The sequence below is a fragment of the Macrotis lagotis genome, chromosome 8 (genome assembly GCF_037893015.1).
Source record: "Macrotis lagotis isolate mMagLag1 chromosome 8, bilby.v1.9.chrom.fasta, whole genome shotgun sequence".
Taxonomy (NCBI): Eukaryota; Metazoa; Chordata; class Mammalia; order Peramelemorphia; family Peramelidae; genus Macrotis; species Macrotis lagotis.
The window spans coordinates 54,004,806-54,027,591 of NC_133665.1; the positions used below are offsets into that span (position 1 = coordinate 54,004,806).

General features: G+C 42.1%; 2 protein-coding genes across 3 annotated transcripts in view; one reads left to right on the plus strand and one right to left on the minus strand.

Annotated features, from left to right (window-relative positions):
- Positions 1-3: 3 nt before the first annotated feature.
- Positions 4-19,249, minus strand: RPUSD1 (RNA pseudouridine synthase domain containing 1). Its single transcript, XM_074197112.1, has 7 exons — positions 19,148-19,249; positions 14,749-14,919; positions 12,247-12,442; positions 11,462-11,585; positions 9,747-9,849; positions 8,849-8,950; positions 4-5,984 (listed from the first exon to the last, which is right to left on the minus strand). The coding sequence occupies exons 2-7, from the start codon at positions 14,822-14,824 to the stop codon at positions 5,584-5,586; spliced, it is 1,002 nt and encodes a 333-aa protein (XP_074053213.1). The 5' UTR covers positions 14,825-14,919; positions 19,148-19,249; the 3' UTR covers positions 4-5,583.
- A 67-nt stretch (positions 19,250-19,316) lies between these two features.
- CHTF18 (chromosome transmission fidelity factor 18) overlaps positions 19,317-22,786 on the plus strand; it is a 59,641-nt gene continuing 56,171 nt past the window's right edge. The window contains exon 1 of one of the 2 annotated variants that reach the window (XM_074197110.1): positions 19,317-19,593. In XM_074197110.1, coding sequence (XP_074053211.1) covers positions 19,503-19,593 — 91 coding nt within the window. In that variant the 5' untranslated portion in view covers positions 19,317-19,502. The remainder of the gene's footprint in view (positions 19,594-22,786) is intronic. The other variant, XM_074197109.1, reaches the window with a different exon arrangement.

Below are 22,786 nucleotides of genomic sequence, written 5' to 3' on the forward strand. Positions count from 1 at the left end.
AAATGAGTGGAGAAGGAAATGGCAAATCACTCCAGTATCTTTGCTAAGAAAACCCTAAATGGGTCACAAAGAGTCAGACAAAATTGAAATGACTGATCAAACAAGAATCTATTCAGGATTTCTTCTCTCTGATCCCATCAGCAGAGGAGTATTTTATTCTGCATATTAATGGAAGATTATGCTTTAACTTACCGAATCTTTTCTCTTTTAATCATCAATAAACAATAAGTAAAGTGGGATCTTGTGTGCTCTCATATATATAGAGCTTTTAGTTGTTTGATGGTAAAAATATAGTCTACTGTGGAATATCTCTTATGAAAGACTTCTATTTAAAGATACCCTTTATGTTAATTTATAATTAATAACTGAATATGACCCATACTGTCATAAAGAATGCATTTTGAAACACAGATGATTTTTTTCTTGGTTTTTTTTATGATAATGACATCTGATTTTTTTCTTTTGTACAGTAACCATTTTTATTTGTGATTTTGATCTTGACAAACAACATGAACATTTTCATAAAAAAGAATTATGAAACCATTTTATTATATCCAGACGTTTTAAAAAAACTATTATATTCAACACCTTAGTTTCAAAAACAAACAAAAATGCTCAGGAATCTATAGACAGGGCAAATATTAAGCCTCAGAAGACCATAGGACTCAGTGACAAGGCAAGATGTTTTCCATGTCACCAGGATTAGTTTGTGAATCTTAGCTCTATGTAGTATATACAGTCATGGTTATTCATCCTGCCCATAGATTCCAGGTGGTGTTCAGGGCAAATGGAAGGGTTGATGGTAATGCAAGGAGTTCATTTAAGCATTTCAAGTTTATATTCAATTGGTGATGGAAGAACAATGGCATCTTCACAGATGAGCATAAGGTAGAAAATAATGAGACAAAGGAAAGACAAATGGATGTTAAGTTTCTGGGTTCAATTGTCAGCTTTGCCATCTGATTGATTACTTTAATGGAAGAAAAGATAAGGCAAGGGGCGGCTAGGTGGCGTAGTGGATAAGGTACTGGCCCTGGAATCAGGAGTACCTGGGTTCAAATTCGGTCTCAGACACTTAATAATTACCTAGCTGTGTGGCATTGGGCAAGCCACTTAACCCCATCGCCTAGCAAAATAAAGAAAAAAAAACCTAAAAAAAAAAGATAAGGCAGATAGGAATGTGGAGGTTATGGTACAAATGAGGAGACTGAAGCACAGTGGTTTAGTGAAGACTAACTTACCCACTGTCACACAAGTGGCAAGGTCAAGATTTGAACTTAGAGCTTCTGATTTTAAATTTTCTGCTCTTTTCACTATTTCACACAGCCTCCCTTTTAAGCTTTAGAAAATTCAGAAAAAGTACTATGTTTTTTAAATTTTAAAAAAAGGATGTGTGTTTCTATTAGTAGCTTAGAAGTAGTCAGTCAATATCCCATATGAAAATGAACTTCTAGGCCCTAATAACAGATATCCAGCCCTTCATCAACTGTAGGTCAGAGAGATGGCACATGGGGAGATATCTCATTTTTAATAAAAGTGAGGCAATAGTTGCAGAGGTCATAATGTAATTTTTCTTTCTTTAAAAAAACCTTTATTATTATGGACTTGACAAATACCAGGAAGCACAATTGTATGTGAAATTATAGGTCTTTATTATAAACAGCTTGGTTGTTTTTTTAAGTACATAACAAATTCATTACAGTGGTTCCCAAACTGTTTTGTTTATCTGAATTTCCTTCTTTCCTTAACAAGATAGTAATAAAAATAATGAAGATAGCAGGGCACAGTGGCCCCAGAGTTTGGAGCCCTGCCATCTAGTTTCTGTAATATTCACTGATCCACAGGTCAATCAGGATGATCCTGAGTTCTTTTCTCTGGGTCTTTGGTTATTTCTTCCTCTGGAAAATGAGCTCTGACAGAATATCTCCCCCTTCCTTCTTTCCTTCCTCCCCCACCAAGTGCCACCTCCCTAGCCCCAGGACTGAAAAATATGCTTATTGTTTTTCAAGCATATACTATTAAAGGATTTGGCTTTTTCCCCTGACTCAGTCCTGATCTCTTCCCCTTACCTGAGGCACCTGACCAGACAGATACCTGTACTAAGAGTTTAGATTGGAACTTGATCTCCCATATAGGTAACAAAAGGTCAGTCCCTGATGCTGGAGAAACCTGTTTGTGATGGCTGTATCTCCCAGTCCCTTCCCCCTCTCCATCAACCTCACTGATACACCCTTGCCATCATAGATCCAGAGATGGAAGGGACCTTAAATACCATTTAAAAACAGAATAAGAAAATGAGGCTTGGATTAAGTAACTCATCCAAGTTCACACAAAAACTCGGGTCTATTTACTAGATCTTCCAAATCTTAATCCTTGTTGTTATCTTTGATTCTTTCTTCCTTCCTCACTCTCATCCCTTCCCACTCTAGTGTCCATGAATCCATTGATGGATTTCAGGGGGTCCACAGACTAATAAGGGAGAAAACCACAACTCTTTCCTTATAGTTGGTTTCCCTTGCAATCCTATGTATTTCATTTTATGAGAGGGATTCACAGTTCTCTGACCAGACTGCCAAATGGATCCAAGACACAGAAAAGAATAAGAACCCTACCTCTAAGGGGTCATACTACCTTCACTTTCCCTTCCAATCCACCCTTCACACCACTGTCAAACTAATTTGTCCTCAGCATATAGCTAGTGGTAATCACTCCTGCACTCTTCAGTGGCCCTCCATTTTCTACTGGGTGAAGTTCAAACACCTTTGCCAAGCATTCAAGGTCTTCAGCCATTTGTCACTGGACTTATCTTTTCTACCTCCCCTATCACTCTCCTTCATACACTCTACTGCTTACAACTTTCAGATAGATTTCAGAGCTTGAGAATTCTAAAGCTAAGGTTCGACTAAAGCTGATGGAGGTCTACACAAAGGCCACCAGGCTGGTGGCCCCCTGAGAGTATAGGACCACCAGGTTCCTAGATTCCCAGGGGATTATCCCTGTATAAGAAGAGAAAAGGCCAGGCTGGGGGTGGGGGGCAGAAATCTGGAAAGGCTTCACTTAGAAGATGATCAAACTGAGTATTGAAAAGAACAAAGAATTCGTGCAAAGAAGCAGAGGTGGGCAGTGAGCCAGTTCCAGTCTTGTTGGGGAACAGCCAGACCAAAGCATCATATTTGTGAAACAGAAGGGTCAGTGTACAGGAAAGGGACTGATGGCTAATAAGGCTGGGGTCACCTTTTGATGCTCCAGTATACATCAGACCTAAGAGACAACAGGAAACCACTACCATTTTTGAGTAAGAAAATGACACAGTCACACTTACAACTTTGGGAGAATCACTTCAGCAGGAAGGATGGATTCAAGAAGGGAAGAAATCTGAGTCAAGAGAAGACCTGCCAGGAGGCTATTTCATAGTCCTGGTAAAAGACAAGGAGGGTAAGAACTGGGATGCTGGCTATGTGAGTTGTGAGGTGGGTCAAATTGTTGTCATTAGACTAGATGAGCTCTAAATTCCCTTGAAGTTCTAAATATCTGCTCTGTAGCATTAAGTTTTGAAGAATAGGAGGGATTTTAAAAAGGAAGGCATTTTCCAGCAGAATATAAAGTCCAAGCAAGGTACTATAGGTAGGAATAATTCTGTTTAAAAGACAGAAAAGGGAGTGGGAGATAAGGTTCAAAAGCTTTACAGTCAAATCACGAAAAGCTGTAAGTATCAGGACCAGCAGATTGGACTCCATCTCAGAGACAAGAAAGAATCTCAGCAAGAGATGAGACAATTAGAGGTGTGCATAAAGCATATGACTGGAAGCACTAAAAGGGAAAGAATGGAAGCAGGGAGACCAGTAAGGAGACTGTTTTAATAGTCTAGTCAAGAACGAATGAGTAGTAGCATCAAGAATGAACCTAGGGGCAGCTAGGTGGCGTAGTGGATAAAGCACCGGCCCTGGAGTCAGGAGAACCTGGGTTCAAATCCAGTCTCAGACACTTAATAATTACCTAGCTGTGTGGCCTTGGGCAAGCTACTTAACCCCATTTGCCTTGCAAAAACCTTAAAAAAAAAAAAAGAATGAACCTAGAATGGGATAGCTAAGTGGTGCAGTGGATAGAGCACCGGCCCTGGAGTCAGGAGTATCTGAGTTCAAATTTGACCTCGGACACTTAATAATTACCTAGCCGTGTGGCCTTGGGCAAACCACTTAACTCCATTGCCTTGCAAAAATCTAAAAAAAAAAAAAAAAACTGAACCTAGAAGGATGGATCAGCTCACAAAACAAAAATTGAAAGAACTTGGTAAATGACTGGTTATCAGGAAATAAGGAAGAGCTAACCTATATGTACAAGGATCCTGGAGAGTGAGTCTTTTCCAATTAGACAAATGCTGGAGGCCAGGTGAAGATAGGGAGGGACCAGATATCAATGGCTTCAAAACCTGAGCTGGGAGTGCCAACTACCTGTGGACACCTGGTGCCCTCTCCTGGTCAAAGAGAAGTCTGCAGTCTATCACAGGGAGTAACTCCTAAGGTTTTCCTCCCCAAACCACTCCAACCCTTTAGGCTCTGTCCTGTCTGGGTGAGCAATGGCTCAGTGTTGGCAAGTACCTGAAGCTGAGTACAGCAACATTTTATATAAACCTCATCAACTCGTCCAACCCTCCTTCATCCCCATGGTAATAGATGGTCCAAGCAAATCTGGAATGTGGCATCCATGTTACATTACAATGAAAAAAAAAATCACCCTTGTCTCCCCCCACCCCCATCCCATCTTGATTTAAAAAAGTCTTTTCCCCAAGTACAGGCACTCTAGAGGCATCAAGAAAGGTGGCTTAGAAACTATGTGACCTTGAAAGTAACCTTTTTGGATCTCAGTTTTCTCATCAAAGGGGTGACTGTAAACAGAGAGATTAGTGATGGACTGACTGGCTTATTTTCAGCAAAAGAGATTTTGTCCTCCAGGTCAGAAAAGCCCAGTTTCAGTAGAGATAGTTTTCCCCTCCTTCATTTTGAAAAGTGATGATAACAATAATGACAACAATGATAATGATAACAGTGGCTATATTATGTATCAGGCACTGGAAATATCTCATTTGATCCTCACAATAACTCAAGGAGGCAGGAGCTATTATTATCCCTATTTTACAGATGAGGAAACTGAAGCAGCTAGAGGTCAAATGACTTGCCCAAGGTCACACAACTAATAAGTGTCTGAGACTGGATTTGAACTGAAGTCTTCCTGCCTGCAGACCCAGAGCTCTATTCACTATACCACAAGCTGCCTGTATGAAACATCTGTCCCTGTACTATAGACCTCCAGGGGTAGGGAATCAGGGGTTAGCTGTCTCTGTTATGGCACCAGCTTAAAGCCCAAACCTCAGCTCATCCTAACCCCTGGGGGATAGTGTTGATGTTAAACTCCCTCAGGCTTGGAGATAACAGGCTACAGGAAGTGGGAAGCCTCCCAGTAAGCCCCTATACCATCATACTCAAATTTTGGGGCAGAGAGAGAGGCTCCACATCCAGGAATGGGCAGGACTTCCTCAAGACACATCACTGACCCCCTTCCAAAAATAGGCAGAAGGGGCACAATTCAGTTCTCTGGTTCCCCTGCCCATTCGGCCAACCACTGCTGGCACCTGGCCCGTTGCTCCTCTGACTCTTTAGCCTTGTCCTCCTGATTGATCAACTCCTGGTCAACCTTGGGCAGAGGTGAAGCTTCATCAGGGGTTGGGTCCCTTGTGGTCTTTAGGTCCTGGATGACTTGTTCCAGGGGGTGGACCAGTTGTTGGGGCTGCCAGTGAGCATCCAGCGTAGGTACAAAGGGGTCAGGTGTGCTCACCTCAATGAGCTCCCCACTCGTGGGGATACGAAGATAGAAGGCATGCAGCATCATACGGAATGGGCGGTTATCCTTCTTGAAGCTGTAGGTGAAGTCGCCCACAATGGGGTGCCCACTGCTGCTGCAGTGAACTCGCAGCTGATGGGTCCGGCCTTTGGGAGAACACAATGTCAAGAATACAACTGAGCCAGGGTCATCTGGTTACTTTCCATCTGGTAACCTAGCCCAAAAGCATTCAGGGAAAGGCTCAGCTGCCCTTTCTGAAATCAACCTCCAAAAGTTACCTCTCTGTCTTAAGGTCATAGCATTTTGATCTGGCAGGGAACCTGAGAAAGAACCTACTCCCATCCCTTTACTTTACACAAAAGGAAACTAAGGCCCAGTCAGAGAAAGTGACTTGCCCAAAGTCACAATGGCCTATGATTTGTCCTGAAATCTCCTTCCGATTTCACTGAGGCTTCTCATTCTAATATGGGGGCTTTGGAAGACAAAGGCCATTGTCCCTCCTCACCTCTTTACTGAGATGTCATCCTATCTTCCCAGACTATAAAAATCTTGAAGTCTGGATCACAGGACCATAGGTTTCAAGCTGGAAAAGACCTCAGGGACCCATTGAGTTCAGGTCCCTTCATTTTTCAGATAGGGAAACCAACTGGGACCCAAAAACACTGAATGAAACAGCTAAAGAATTCTTCTGACAATAGCCCTGGGAGGTAGGGAGTGAAAATGTTATTGTTTACACTTACAGGTGAGTCTTAGAGGGGGCAGGGTATACACCTGGTGGAGTCAGAGCTGGGCCAAATCCAGGGCTTTTCCCAAGGCATTTCATAGCTCAAGTTTCCCTAGGGTCTGGAGGTTCCTCTTCCCCACCCTCTGGCTAAACAGGATGGGCAACATTCATTCACAAACCAAAAGAATTCTTCACTCCTTTTTCGTCTCTCGCTTCCTCTGCCCATATCTTCCAGGCTACCTCCTACTCACCGCCAAGTCCCTTCCAGATTAGTAAGCTCTAAACCCCTATCAGCAAAAAAATTGGAGCACATATCACTAATATATCTGTTTATTCATATATGAGGTACATGGGGGCAGCTAGATGGTGCAGTGGATAGAGCACCAGTCCTGGAGTCAGGAGGACCCGAGTTCAGATTCAACCTCAGACACTTACTTACTAGTTATGTGACCTTGGGTAAGTCACTTAACTCCATTGTCTTAAACTCAAAAAATAAATGATATACATATATTACTATATTAATGAAAAAGTACATTATAAAACATGCAAAAATTGGACATTTTGAAAGGATATGATAAAGATGACATTAAAAATATTCCTTGAGTCAATAGGAAACCACTGGAATTTATTGAGTCAGATGGTGCTTTTAAGAGTATCAGCTTTTAATTTGGCAGCTGAATGGAAGAGGGATTGGAGAGGGGAGGGACTTGAGGCTGGGAAACAGGAAGTTATGAAAATAGTCCAGGGGAGAGGTAATGAAAGCTTCAACTAGGCTGGTGGCTGTATCAATGCAGCAAAGGGGATAGGTACCAAGAGATGTAGTTGAGATAGAAAGGGCAAAATTTGTCAAGTAACTGGCTTTCTGGGATGAGAAAGAAAAAAGTCTAGTCCAAGATTGTGACGTGAGTGCAAGAATCATGGTAGCTTTGACTGAGGGGTACATACCACAGCCACAGTGTCAACTGGAGTGAGAAAGGGCCAGGTTGTGGCAGTGTTGGGGGAAAGAATAACTAAGGGGCCTGGGTCATGATTAGGTCATAAGCTTACCTCTCCACCCCCAGATACCCAAGAAAGCCCAAGGAAACCATGGTGGAAAGGATAGGACAGAGGTGTTGAGAAAGATGGATAAAAGGGGTGGTCAGTGATGCTGGAATCAAACATACTGGCTACTGAATGAGGGTGAGATGCAACCCATTTTCCTACCTTCTGAGGGGTCAATCTCATACCCCACTGGTGTTCTACACAGTTTCCATTACTCTAGAGAAAGCCCAGGACTAAAGTGCGACTGTGACCTAGCTCAGCTACCTACTAATTATCAGACAAAAAAATGCAACATCCTCAACTCTTATGTGGATTGAAAGAGTTAAAGTTAAGGGAATCCTTAGTTCATATTCTTCCTTCAACACAACTAGCTTTTGTAAGCATGGACAAATCACTCTAAGCCTCACACTTCTCATCTGTGAAATGAGTATAAATATGTATGGAATAACTTTTACCTCACAGGATTGTTGTGAGGATCAAATGAAAAGCATTTCGTAAACCTTAAAAAGTACATTAAGACTTTTGGGACACCTTGAATAAATATCAGATAATAACAATAATATAATAAGTTTGGATTTGACTTCTAGTCCTGCCACTTACTGGGTAAGTCACTTATTCAACCCAGGTACTCCATTTACAATATTAATTTGTTTTACTCAAGTCTCAGAAAGATGATAAAGAATGCTACTACTACTCACATCCTGGTAGGTTCAAGGTAGAGAATAAAAAATAATTTTTGGATATAACAATACAAGAATTCATTTTGTTTGACTATGCCTATTTCTTACAAAGGCTTCCCCCCCCCCCTTTGTTTTGCTCCCTTTTCCCCCCAATGGGAGGAGGTAAAATAAAATGAATTTTTCAGATTTTTAAAAAATAGATAAAAATGAGGTAGACTAGATGATTTATAAGCAACATTTAAGCTATGAATACTAAGGTATGAAGTCAACAAGTCTCATTGAGTCTCAATTTCCCTATATGAAAAACAGGTATACTATAATTCCTGTTATGGCACGAGGACTGACTAAGAGGAAATTTATGAGAGTATTTTTAAAAAACATTCAGGGCTGTACAGATTTAAAGCCTCCTGAATAGGGAGGTTACCTTGGTCACCATCCAGGCTTGAAGCAGTCCAACACACAAAGCTAATTGCTCCAGAAGCTGCCACGTACCTCAGCTGCTCACCACAAAATATTCAGATCTCCCCTAACCCTGCCCAGGTGAGTTGTGAAGTGGCTACCTTACCTGTGAGGGGCTGGAGGAGGACTTTGGAAACTGGATCACCATCATACAACCCATGCTCTAGGACTGTCAGTTCTGTCAGACATGGTTTGGCATTTTCACAGCCTGGGGGTGAGAAAAGAGACTATGGGATGCCCACAGGTCAGCCCAGCTGCCTTCCCCAGCACCAAATCCTGGTTTGCAGAATTGTCAACCAAAAGACAGCCCTCCTGAATCTGCCCTGCCCCCCCCACCTCCTCTCCACAGGTCCAGGTAAATTCCTGGGATGTCCTTTTCCTTTCAGCAACAACATTTCCTTTGACAACATGTTTATCTGTTGGACCCTTAGTCTATGGATTCCCTGAGAATTTATTCTTGTTTCAGAAGTAGAAAACTGTTTCTGGTTATTCAGTACTGGCCTAGTGATAAACTGAAACTGAAATCCATTCCTTCAGAATGAAAAGCTGCCCTATTCAGACCTTGGTCCTGACCTCTGGATGTGAATAGTCCAAGGCTGTGCAACCAAAGCATTACTGTTGTTCATCCTTCCTTCTAGAGACCAATGACATCAGGAGGTGATGTCTTGACTTGCAACTGAACTGGATTTCAGTGAGCCAGAGCTGTGCAAAGTCATCAGTCTCACTCCCTCCTCCAGAGTGGTCAGAGTCCAGTGTAAACATAGGTAGGATGATCAGAGATGGCCCAGGATGGAGTGGGAGACCTTGGTCTTTTTAAGCCAAGGTCTGCCAGTTCTCAGTTTGTTTGAGGCAAAAACCATTCAATGATTCAAGATTAGATAAGAACTGAGGTAAAAGAATCAAGCAGGGATGTGAAGACCTTCAAAGTTTCCTTTAGGCTGAAAGTTAAGACCACACTGGGGCAACTGAGGGAGAAAAGGCTTGAGCAGGTCTGAAATCCCTACCTTCTGTCCCTTCAATACACATCATGTGCGTCAGGCCTTCTGTCGTATTCTTCCCAATGGCATGGTTGATAGTCTTTCTGCTCTCTTGTACATGGCCTCGAACCTTTGGAATATAAAGAAATCATGCCACTCTGAGAATACCTTAAAACAATTCAGCAATTTAGTTCCTACTATAAATAGGAGATTCACAAAATACCAAAACAAAACAAACAAAAAAACGACTCCAGAATGTGCCCATTTGGAGTTTGGAAACTTAAGTTTCTAATTCTCGACTAGATACTTATTTTGTGTCACCTTGAGGAAGTCACCTGACTTCTCTAAACACGAGTGTGCTCATCTGTAGCTCCACACCATCTCTCCAAACACCTATACACAAATAATGATTGCCAAACAATCAATACTTGATATTTGCAAAGTACTTAGTACAACCTCTAGCACACGGTAGGTGATACTTAAAAGCTTGTTCCCTTCCCCCACTGCCTCCAACTTGTATCAACCTCTATTTCACCTATATTTTTGTCTTGTCCCACTGGTTAATACCAGTCACATAATAGGCAGAGTAGGCCTTGTGCCTCCAACACAAACAGGGAAAGTGTCCCTCCCTAGGTAATCTCCAGAGGACAACTCTGTCTCTCTTCACTTCACTGTCTTCCTTCCCTCCTGACTGAGGACCTACTACATTCAAGGCATTGTGCTAGGGAAGAGTGGGGTTAGGGAGAAGAAAAGGAGGGAAGAACAAGAGAACTGGTACCTTCCTCAAAGGAGCTCAGAGAGGAGATATCTGCAAATTATCTGATTTGAAAATAGAGCACACCACAAGAGATAGTTTGTGATCAGGTATTGAATTGTGTATCAATCATTAATCGCTATGGGAGTGTGGGCTAGAGTGGTCAGGGAAGGCCTGGTCAGAGAAGATGAGGCTTAAGCTGGGTCCATAACAATGACAATGAGGATTTTTCTGCATACATGCAGATAAATATAAGTAACAGATAATGAATATTTAAGAGAGGAACTAAGTGTTATAAACTCAGATGAAGGGGGAGAATCACTTCCTGCTAGGGGGTTAATCAAGGAAAACCATGAAAAAAGCAGTATTTTGTGCTGTTTATAATATATTATAATAAATAATTTAAACTAAGGACAGGTAGACAATCAACAGATAGAAGGAATGGAGGGAGAGTTATTGCAATTGTGGAATGTCACAGATGTAGGAAAGGAGAGGTCAACAATGCAAGAAAGGAAGTAGGACATGACTTTGTGGGGTCCTTGAATACCAAGCTAAGTTATGATGAACTGGGAACCATGTGGGAAGGGAAGGATAGATATGGAACCACATGAAGTCATGGATGGGAAGCCAACTGAAAACATAGATGGGGAGCCATCTGAAGACTTGGATGGGAAGTCAATTAAAGGCTTTTGAGCAAAGAAGCAATGTGACTAGTTTAGGGATTTCCTCTCAAACATCCCAAGCTTTCTTTTATGATAACTTATAAAGCTCTGTTAGGCTGGGGGCTGGCTAAAGTTTTTTGTTTTTTTTAAAAGTCTCGCTGATAATGAATGACTATCAAGGGCACAGAAGTGAATGGCCATCAAGGACACAATAAGCTAAGCCAAGCCCATCTCTCATGCATCTCTCCCATCCCATGAAACACCACCCCCAACCTAACAATATATAACCAGACACTCCCATTAACCCCCCCACCTGGGGTACATACCAGAGCAAGGTAGGCTTTGGTGACCTGCCGCTCTTTGAAGCACTTGTAGGCCCGGCCAGCTGCTGCCTTGTTCAAAGCCACACAGAGTGCTCCACTGGTGGAGAAATCCAACTGGTGACAGAACCTGGGGGCAGACACAAGACCCACAGACATCACTTTCCTCTGAGCAAAGAGAGAACAGAGATAGGCAGGGGGTCTGTGGTGCAACAGAAATTACCAGATTGTGGGGCAGCAGACCAACCGCTCAGTTCTGCTGACACATCACTTACTGCGAGGCCAGACCCTTTATTTTAAAGATGAGGAAACTGAGCCCTGGCCCAAGATCATACATGTATTAAGTGTGGAGCACAGACTGAAACTCAAATCTTCCAACACCAAAATCTGAGAAACTTTCCATTGCATCAAGGTTCTTTGAACTGCAGAATCCTTATCTGTAAATATTTGAGCTACCTCCTTCATAGAGTTGTTTATTGGGAATCTCACTTGAACAAGGTATGTATATGTGTGTGTGTGTGTGTGTGTGTGTGTGTGTGTGTGTATATATATATATATCATGAAAATGATGCTGCTATGACTTTTATTAGGATAGAAACCCATGAAGTTGGAAGGAACTTTGAAAAACTTCCTCTTTATAGAAGGAAACAGGATCAGGAAAAGAGGTTAAGTGACTTGCCTAGGGTCACTGGGCCACACATTTGCCATACAGTATATTAGTGACAGTATCTGGAACCCAGATTTTTCTGTCTCCCAATCCAACGACCCCGCCTTTATCAGCACCTCCATACCTGAAGCCATAGTAGGTATCAGGATCAGCCAGTTCTGGGAACCGATGTTTCAGCTGACTCTGCAGGGTCAGGGTCTCATACCACATCTTGCTGTCAATGCGGAGGTCCCAATGCTTATTGACCACGATGAAGTCTGAGCTCTGGTAGAGAATGGAGAGGTTCTCCATGCACCCTGGCTCCATGGTGTGTTTGAAGCCTGTCAAACAACAAGATAAGGATCATGCTCCTACTAAACCTATTGGTTATCTTCCTTCTGCCATGAGGGATAAGTAATTCCAAGCTGATCCTCTGTCAATCAACAAGTATTTATTACTACTACATGTCAGATCTTATGATGTTAAGTTTCCAGAAGCAGAGATAGTAGGAGAAGTCCCAGACTAATTAACATGATTTTGTAAAAATGACTTAGATGGGATTTAAAGGTACAACCAATGACCCAGAAAGAGGCCTTTTCTTGCACAAAACTCACTGATCCTGAAGGAATTAAAAAACTTGTGGGGGCAGCTAGGTGGCACAGTGGATAGAGCACCAGCCCTAGAGTCAGGAGTACCTGAGTTCAAATCTGGCCTCAGACACTTAGTAATTACCTAGCTGTGTGGCCTTGGGCAAGCCACTTAACCCCATTTGCCTTGCAAAAAGTAAAAACAAAAACAAAAACAAAAAAACTTGTGAAATTAGAGTAATTCTTAACTTTAAATTACACAGTGGTGGATGTGAAAAAATGTTGGGACAACAGACCAGTTCTTCCCATTCAGGTTATCTTTAGTCCCTAAGGGTAGCAAGTATGTGCCCAGAAACACCCACCTTCATTTTAGATGAATACAGAGGAGCATCTGAAAGGGTTGCTTCTCTCTAATTTGATAATATACCCTTTATAGTCACAGGTAAACGTACCTTAAGACTTCAGTTGACCTCTGGCTCCACAAGCAACCATGGCTTCCAAGTCCAAAAACTATCTCCACCATTCAATGGAAGTGTGACCTAAGTAAGTCTACTTCTACCTCTCAGGTAATAACACCCACATCTTATGTCTCAAAGGATTATTTTGAAGAAAGCAATTTATAAGCCTTCAAGTGTTATAGAAATGAGAACTACGATTATAGACTGCAACCTCCCTGAGGGCAGACTTTTAATTCCTTCCAGTCATGTCCCTCTAGTTCCCACCATAGGGACCTGAAACAGCAGTTACTCAATAATGCTGTCCTAAATGTGCTGTCTCTCCCATTATTGCAGAAATAAAAGGAGAGAAAACTAAACCTGCAGGAAGCTACCAGGAGAGGGAAGAGCTACCCAGGAAGAACTTACTTTAAGTAAATTTGATTTAAACAAATTTCTAAACTACAATACATGAGGCATCAATCCCTTACAATCAAAAGGATTTTGTACAGTAAGATTCCTTAAGATGGCCCACTCACCCAGGTTGACTGAAAATAGAACCTGAATTAAATAAATACACCTTACACCCACTTTCTGGGAAATGTGCCTTACAAACAAATACATCTGATTTCCCAGTATGAAACCCCGTCCACCAATTTGGATCACAATCTTTCTATAAGTTAGCAGTAGCTAGGTAACTTATCAATGATCACACAGCTAGAACCAAGAGGTGGGATTTGAACCCAGGTCTTCTTGACAATACATTCACATTCTTTAAACTGTGCCACTGGTGACAACAATAACAGCTGTTTTCCAGTGAACAGAGCACTGGTCTTGGAATCAGAAATACTCATCTTTACAAGTTCAAATCTGGCCTCAGACACTTATCAGCTGTGTGACCTTGGGTAACTCACTTAACACTGTTTGCTTCTTCAGTTCCTCATCTATAAAATGAGGCAGAGAAGAAAATGACCAAACCATTCTAGTTTCTTTACCAAGAAAACCCCAAACAGTGTCACAGAGTCAAACACAAATAAAACATCAGTTCCAAAGTGATTTTTAGTTTAAAAGATTTAAAATTTTTCCTAAACCAACCTATATCAAGCATGATCCACCCATTGTACACAAGAGGAAAACAGGACTAGGTAGGATAAATAATTTGTCCACATCGAATGCTAATAAAAGGAAGAAACAGAATTTGAATCCAGATCTTCTGAAAACAAGTCAAGGTCTCCTTCCACTATATCACATGCTACTTTTTTTTTTTAGATTTTTTAAAGGCAATGGGGTTAAGTGGCTTGCCCAAGGCCACACGGCTAGGTAATTATCAAGTGTCTGAGGTCGGATTTGAATCCAGGTACTCCTGACTCCAAGGCCAGTGCTCTATTCACTGCACCACCTAGCCGCCTCACACATACTACTTTTGAACTACGTTATAAAGTCAAATTGAAATGACTTGGGAATTATCTGCAGTGCTGGCATAGAGAATTAAGAGTCATCTTCATAGACCCATTTACATCCTTAAGAGCCTTTCCTTTCCTGGATTCAGAACAGCTCAGTCATGTAGGGCAGGAAGGCCACCTTGTGGATGGAGAAACTAAGGTCCAGAAAAACCATAGAACTTACCCCAAATCACCCAGGGAGTCAGCAGCAGAGATGGAAGTAGAGTCCAAGTATTGGGTCTTGGACTCCCATGGGTCATTCAACAAATCATGCTCCTCCTTCCTTGGCTCCAGTTACATCAGTACTACTGGAAGGGATAAGGAGACTGGAAGAGATTCCAGGCAGCATCTCTGACTGTGGAAAGAAGATGGCACTTGCATCAGAACTCTTGGGGGAAGAAATTCAGTATTATAGCTGGAAGCTATTATCTCAGATACAGGTCACTGAATGTTGAATTAATAAGGGACCTTACTGAATGATTACAGAGGAGGAAACAGTAGTACAGCCTGTTTTCTAGAAAGGATATGACAATCAAAGGTCCTATGGTGCCACTCACCATCAGTAACAAGCTTCTACTAAGCTTCATACTCTGGGCTCAGTTCTGAGAATACAAAGAAGAAGCAAAGACAGTCCCTGCCCTCAAGGAGCTTCTAGTCTAATGCAAGAGACAATATATATTGATTAGAACATGCAAGATAAATACTGAGTAGATGGAAGTTAACCTAAGAAGCAAAGCAAGGAGGGAATAACCCAGGAAAGGCTTCCAGATGAATGGAACCCAGCTGAATCTCAAAGAATACTAGAGAGAGAAGGCATTTAAGATAAAAAGAGAGAAATGAGAGGGAGAGGGTACAGAAATGAAATAAAATTACTCAAGAAAAGCAAACAAATCAGAATGTCTGAATCTCAGAGTACCCAGAGGGGTGTAGAATGCAAGAAGATTGGAAAGGTTGGAGGCAGCCAGGTTGGATTCTAACTCCCTCTCCTGGACACCAGAGCTCTAAATATGCAGTCTCTCCTATTAGATTGTAAATTCCTTGAGGGTAGGGACTGTATTTTTTTGTATTTGTATTTCCAAAGCATAATAAATGATTGTTGACTTTTCCCAATCTGTAAAATAAGAATTATTCTCAGTATCTTGCTAAATACAAGAGTGGGCTGAGGGGTACTAAGGACAAAGAAGAATAGGGAGGGACAACAAGGGTGGGCTGATATGCTTTTGGTTTTAGTGAGGTAACTTATCAGGGCTGCTGGTTCAGGTCAGGAGACCTGATTTCCCCAACTGGGCAATTATATTTCTCTCTGACTTTGGGTAAAATGAAAGATTGTCAGCCTTTTTTTACATTACATCCTTTGACAGGATCAGATTCAGGGCTGGGCAAGATCTCAGTGTTTATCTAATCTAACCCCCTTTATTTTACAGATAAAGAAAATGAGGTACAAAGCTAACTGGCAGAACCAGGATTCAAGTTCAGGTCCCAGTTCCCTATAGTAAATTGTTGTTAGGAATCACTACAAATACATAAATTTATATAGTTATAACCCTATCTACTTCTCTTCCCTTGCCTCTCCACCTCCATCTCTATATTCTCATTTCCCTTAAATTCTCTTCCCAGAAATCAAATAAAGACATTTGAAGAACTGAAAAAAAAAGGGGGGAGGGTAAGAATGCAAGAACATTAGCTGGGTTTGTAGATTGCCTGGAGGAAAAAATAAATGGCTTCTTACAATCTACTTAATGGATAAATGAAGACCTTAATTGAGTTGAGGGGAAATGAGGACCCTAATGGAAGCTGGGAGGAGTCAGGGTTCCAGAGAAACTTGGCCAAGTGCCTAAGCAATCCAACTCAAGTTTGTAGATTGAGACTCTTAACTGGAGAAAGAGCTCAGCACAGTTTTAGGAGAGGAGAGGGACAGAAAGCTATGACCTCATGGAGCTCACATGGAGGCACATATTCAGATAACTCTAAGCAGCAACAAACTGTGATAACTACATTTGGAAGATGAGGTGCAAAGGGTAGATCTGGGATCAACCAATGGGATGAGCAAATGTTTTAAGGAGCATGGAGAAAATCTTGTCCAAGTATGAAAAAGGAAGGGAAAGGATGCTATAAATCTGGAATAGTAAAGGAAAGTAACCTGGGAGAGGTGGTGTCTGAATGGAGCCTGCTCAGGAGATGAGAAAAGCACCTCTCTATCTTTTTTAAAAAAAATACAATGGAAAAAGCATTCACCTGAGAATCAAGAGGCACTACCCCTGAAACTTACCATCTCTGTGATTTTGTGTAAATTACTTAACTTTCCTGGGCCTCTATATCCTTATTTGTATGATGAAAGAGTTAGATCAGATGACTTTTCAGATTATTCCTAGCTTAAAAAAAAAATCTATGTTATAGTGACTGACTCATCCATATTTAGTATCAGAAACTGACCTGTCTCTAATTACATTGGAAATTGTGAAGATCATTTTTTTTAGGCTTTTTCAAGGCAAATGGGGTTAAGTGGCTTGCCCAAGGCCACATAACTAGGTAATTATTAAGTGTCTGAGGCCCAATTTGAACTCAGGTACTCCTGACTCAGGGCTGGTGCTCTATCCACTGTGCGACCTAGCCACCCTGTGATATCATTAGATATCATTTGATATCAATAGACTATTCAATAGGAGCTAGACTATTTTAAATAGAGGAGATTTGCCAAGGAGTGCTCAGGGACCCTCCCTGCCACCCCATCAGACCTTGTTCCTAGACATATGCGGAGTGTGTGTGTGTGTGTGTGTGTGTGTGTGTGTGTATGTGTAATATACAGGCTATCTTTAATATACAAAAACAGGTGTCTTCCAGTTAAGATAGAGTAAAAGATCCAAGGGTAAAAGTGCCTCACAAAATAATAGAAATCACCAAGGAAAAGGAAAAAAAATGTAGACACAAGAAAACAACTCACCCAAAATAATAATAATAATAAAAGATGGAGTGCTAATATGAGTTTTTAAAATATGGAACTGAAAAAGCTAAAACAAGAATGTCATTAAAAACCATATAAATGGATAACTTAGAGGAAGACAAAAAAAAATCCTAGAAGGAACTCAAGTTGAGTTAAAATATGCTTTTAAAAATGAAGGGAGTGGGTGGCTAGGTGGCACAGTGGATAGAGCACCATCCTTGGAGTCAGGAGTACCTGAGTTCAAATCCAGCTTCAGACACTTAATAATTACCTAGCTGTGTGGCCTTGGACAAGCCACTTAACCTCATTGCCTTGCAAAAACTAAAAAAAAAAAAATGAAGGGAAGGGCAGCTACATGGTGCAGTCAGGAGTCCCTGAGTTCAAATCCTGCCTCAGAGACTTAGCTGTGTGGCCAAGCCACTTAACCCCATTGCCTTGCAAAAACCTAAGGGAAAAAAAATGAGGGGGGGGAAAAAGTAGATAATGACTAACAAGGGAATAACTAATAAGGGAAACAACAAGATAATTAACAACAATCAATCTAGAATAATAAACAGACATACAGTAATGCAAATCCACTGGAGATATATTTGGGAAAATCACTGAATTGTCCCAAAAGTTTGAAACATGAAAAATCAAATCTAATCAAGATAAGCAGAAATGCCATTCTCCCAGGATTAGACAGGCTAGAAATTTGAAGAAAGAGGAGAAGGAGAATGGTGAAGAGGGAGGAAGAAAAAGAAAAAAGAATCTGAATAAAGAAGAAAAAGAAGTGATGAAAGAGGAAGAAAGAAAAAGAGGAAGGAGGAAGACTAGAAGAAGATGAAGGAAAAGAATAAAAGATAAAGGAGCGGGGAGAAGAAAGACAAAAGAGAAAGGAAGAAGACAAAGAAGATGAAGGAAAACAATAAAAGATGGAAGAGGAAGAAAGAAAAAGAGGAAGGAGGAAGACTAGAAGAAGATGAAGGAAAAGAATAAAAGATAAAGGAGCGGGGAGAAGAAAGACAAAAGAGAAAGGAAGAAGACAAAGAAGATGAAGGAAAACAATAAAAGATGGAAGAGGAAGAAAGAAAAAGAGGAAGGAGGAAGACTAGAAGAAGATGAAGGAAAAGAATAAAAGATGAAGGAGTGGGAAGAAGAAAAAAGAAAGGGAAGGAGAAGGAGGAAGAAGAAATTACAAAGAAGGAGAAAAAGGAGGGAAAAAAGGTAGAATGTGGATGGGACGTCCCAGGAAAGCGTACACATCCAACTCTCAACTGGCCTCCCGAGCCGGCCGGCGGGCAGGTGCAGGCGCACCTGTCCACCTCCTCTGCCCCCGAGGGCCGCCCAGTCTCTCCAACGACGCCCCCTAGCGGTCCGTACATGTCGCGGGGGGGCTCCGCCGGAGACCGCAAGATGCTTTTTCCCAGAAGCCACCGCGCTGGGGGGGGCGCATCACGCCCCGGGGGGCGGTCGCGGCGGCCGCGCTCCTCACTGTCACTGAGGCCGGCAGGGGGCGCCCGTCCTGCAAACTAAAACTGGAGGCGCCCGCGCCGGGGGATCCCTTCCTCCCACAGGGCGGCCCGCGCAGGAAGGGGCCGGAATCCGGCTGAAGACGGCCGCCCTTCGCCCCTCCTCCCCGGCTCCCGCAGGGAGGCTTTACCTCGGACTCGGCCGGCTTCGCCTTCCCGCGGTCTGCAAGGCGCCGGGGTCACCGGAGCTCGCGGAGCGCTCCGGCCCCGCGGTGGCACGGGCCTTCCCCTCCCCCCCCGCCACCGCCAGATAGAGAGCCATGCTGGCCAATGGGAGAGGACGTAACGCCCCCAGCCGAGCTCGGGGACAGTGATTGGCCGGGAGGGGCGGAACGTTCCCGGAACTCGCCGGGGGCCGGGGTGCGCGCGCATCGCGTGGCCCCGGAGAAGCGCGGGTCTTTTGGAACCTGTGGCCGGCCCCGGTTTGGGGGGGGCTGGGGGGCCCGCGGCCCCCAGAACCGAGGCCCCTGCCCATCCGGAGCCACGATGGGGGACTACGAACAGGAGCTCTACGGAATCGAAGACGAGTTCGAAGACCAGTTTGCGTCCGAGTTGGAAGTCTTAGCGGAGCTGGAAGGTGGGCCGGGGTCGGGCCGGGGGCCTAGCCCGGGGAGGAGGCCGGCCAGCAGCAGTCCTTGCAGGGGTAGCCGTTGTCCGGATGGGCCCGCAATCGGCGTGGCCCGAGTCGGAAGGCTCCGTGTGCCCCCGGGCATGGCACCAACCCCCTCGGCCGGATGATAACAGCCCCGTCTTCACCAGGTGGCTGCGAGGCCGAGTCACAGCCCTGAAACTACTGTTAGCCAGTGTTGTGATTGGCCCGAGCCTCAGTTTCCCCCTCTGTAAAGCGGGGGTAATAACATTACCGACTTTACAAAATTTACTAAATGTGAATTGTTTTTATTTTGTGTAGAGAACCTGGGCCCATAATGTCCATAGGAGAAAGCGCAGACTCCCCCCTTTTAAAGTTCTTTCTCACCTTGTGACCGAGTCACTTAACTCTGACCCAGGAGGAGATCCGGGTTTGGACACCCCCCCCCCCCCCGTTATGTAACTCGATCTCACCTCATCTGTCAAACAAAAATAATAAAAGTTTGCCCAGCCCCCCTCTCTGGATTAACACTTTCAATCCTGAAAAATACTGAAGAAAAGTGAGCTGGGATTACGCCTGATACTACCAGAACCCAAGCAAAACAGGTCCGTTCTCTGTGGCCCATTTTCCTCATCCAAAAAATAATTGATGGGGCGGCTAAGTGTCGCACTGACCCTGGAGTCAGGAGTTACCTGAGTTCAAATGCCCCTCAGACACTTACTAATTACCTAGCTGTGTGGCCTTGGGCAAGCCACTCAACCCCATTGCCTGGCAAAAAAAAAAGTAATCATTGGTAATTCTTGTACTACCTATCTCCCAAGTCTATGGTACACTTTATATAAAGGATCTTAAATGTAGAATTTAAGGGACATTGAACCCAATGTGATCATCATTTTACACAAGATTAGGTGACTTTGCCAAGGGCCATCCGTGAACTAAACCATGGGCAGTTGGGTGTGCATAAGACTATGACTGGAAGTACTAAAAGGGAAAGAATGGAGGCAGGGAGACCAGTAAGGAGACTTGTTTTAATAGTCTATACAAGAACAAATGAGTAGTAGTAGCATCGAGAATGAACCTAGAATGGGACTGCTAGATGGCACAGTGGATAGAGCACCAGCCCTGGAGTTAGTTCAAATCTGTCCTCAGACACTTAATTACCTAGCTGTGTTTCCTTGGGGAAGCCACTTAACCCCATTGCCTTGCAAAAAACATAAAAAAAAACTATAGCAGTTGTTATAAAGAAACAAAAGCTGTTAGGGTGGTTAATATAGAAGCCCCCATCCTGGAATAACATTTTTTAAATAAAAGAAAGATTTTATTTAATTTGAATGATAACATTTAAAATGTAAAGAAACCGTAGATGCTGCCTAGTCCAATCTCTTCAATTTACTTGAGGGAGAAAATGAGAGAGGAAGAACTGATACAGAGGAATTAGATGGAGAATGAGGACTGGTAGTTCTGAAAACTTACTCATCAGAAATGGATTAAAGAGGGAACTATAAATGTGTATCTAAAAGGGTTACAAAAAGCCTTCTTAATTCAGAAAGAAATAAGAGGCTAAGGGGCTAGGAAAGAGTACTAAGTTAAAAGGTGAAGGAATAGGATAAGGAGGGGTATAGAAGAATGTGTAAGGGAGGAATTCTTATTTTTTTTAGGGTTTTTTTTTTTTTTTGCAAGGCAAATGGGGTTAAGTGGCTTGCCCAAAGCCACACAGCTAGGTAATTATTAAGTGTCTGAGACCAGATTTGAACCCAGGCACTCCTGACTCCAAGGCCGGTGCTTTATCCACTGCGCCACCTAGCCACCCCTAGGGAGGAATTCTTGAAGCGTTGTTCGGTTAAGCCAAAGAGTAGGGCAAGGAAGTGGGTAGGAGTAAAGCAGAGGAGTGAGGAGAGGTTGTTGCTTTCAAGAAATGTTATAAAAATGAGAGATACACAAATATAAAGATCAGGAATAGAATTTGTTATGTAATAAAAACAGGGGTAGTAATCATGATCTTAGATAAAATTAAAGCTAAAAAGATTTAATCAAAGGAGAAAAATAGGAACTGTACTATCTGTCAGCAATATTAATATTGTTAGTTAAGACTGATGGAGTGCTATCTGTGGGGTGGGGGTGGGGGTGGGGGTGGGGGAGGGAAGCAAGATTGGGGGAAAATTGTAAAACTCAAATAATATCTTTAATAAAAATTAAAAAATATTAATATTGTTTTAAACTATTTAAAATAAGTAAATTTATTTCCACAGTCTAGAAAGCATGCACCACTCACTTCCAGTCACAGAATATATATAACATATATATAATAAATATAAGCATTTTTTTAAAAATAAAGAAATTAGTATGAGGTAAAAATATTGCTGTGTTGCTTGAGATGAGCTGGTGGATTTGGAAAAATATGGAAAGACTTGAACTTTAAAAAAAGATACTATCCACCATCAGAGAAACAGGATAAGAAGAAATAAGCATAGTATGGTCTTCCATACATCTTACAAGTATAATGTTATGGGTATATATATATATTTTTTTTTTGAGTATGTGTATATATGTATCTATAAAAGTATCTGTGAGTGTGTATCTGTATCCATATGTGTATGTGTATCCACAGATAGATACATATATATATATATATATATATATATATATATATATAGCTCTCGGGGGGAGGGGGGAGTAAAGTAAAAATTGCATGACAGATCAAAAGAAAAACTACAAAGCAAAGGAAAGATGGACAATTTTGATCACATTGTGTATATTTATTATATACACATTCTTGAAATGGAAATCTGTTGCCTTATATTTTGAATCCTCTCATATTCTGCTGTATATAATGGCAGTTTTTTTCTTATTTTGTATTTTAGTTTAAAAAAGAACTTAATTTTTTTAAATAGCTAATATTTATATAGCACTTACTATGAGCCAGATGCTGGTGCTTAAGTACTTTGCAAATATTATTTCATTTGACCCTCGCATCTTTTCTCATTATTAGATTGTAATGTCCTTGAGGGTAAAGATTGTCTTTTGTTTTCTTCTTATATTCCCCAGCAATTGATAGTCTCATCTGACTCTTCAAGATCCTGTGGATCATACCATCCATGGGCTTTTATTGGCAAGAATACTGGAGTGGTTTGCCATTTCCTTCTTCAGCGGATTAGGCAAACAGAAGTACAGTGACTTGCCC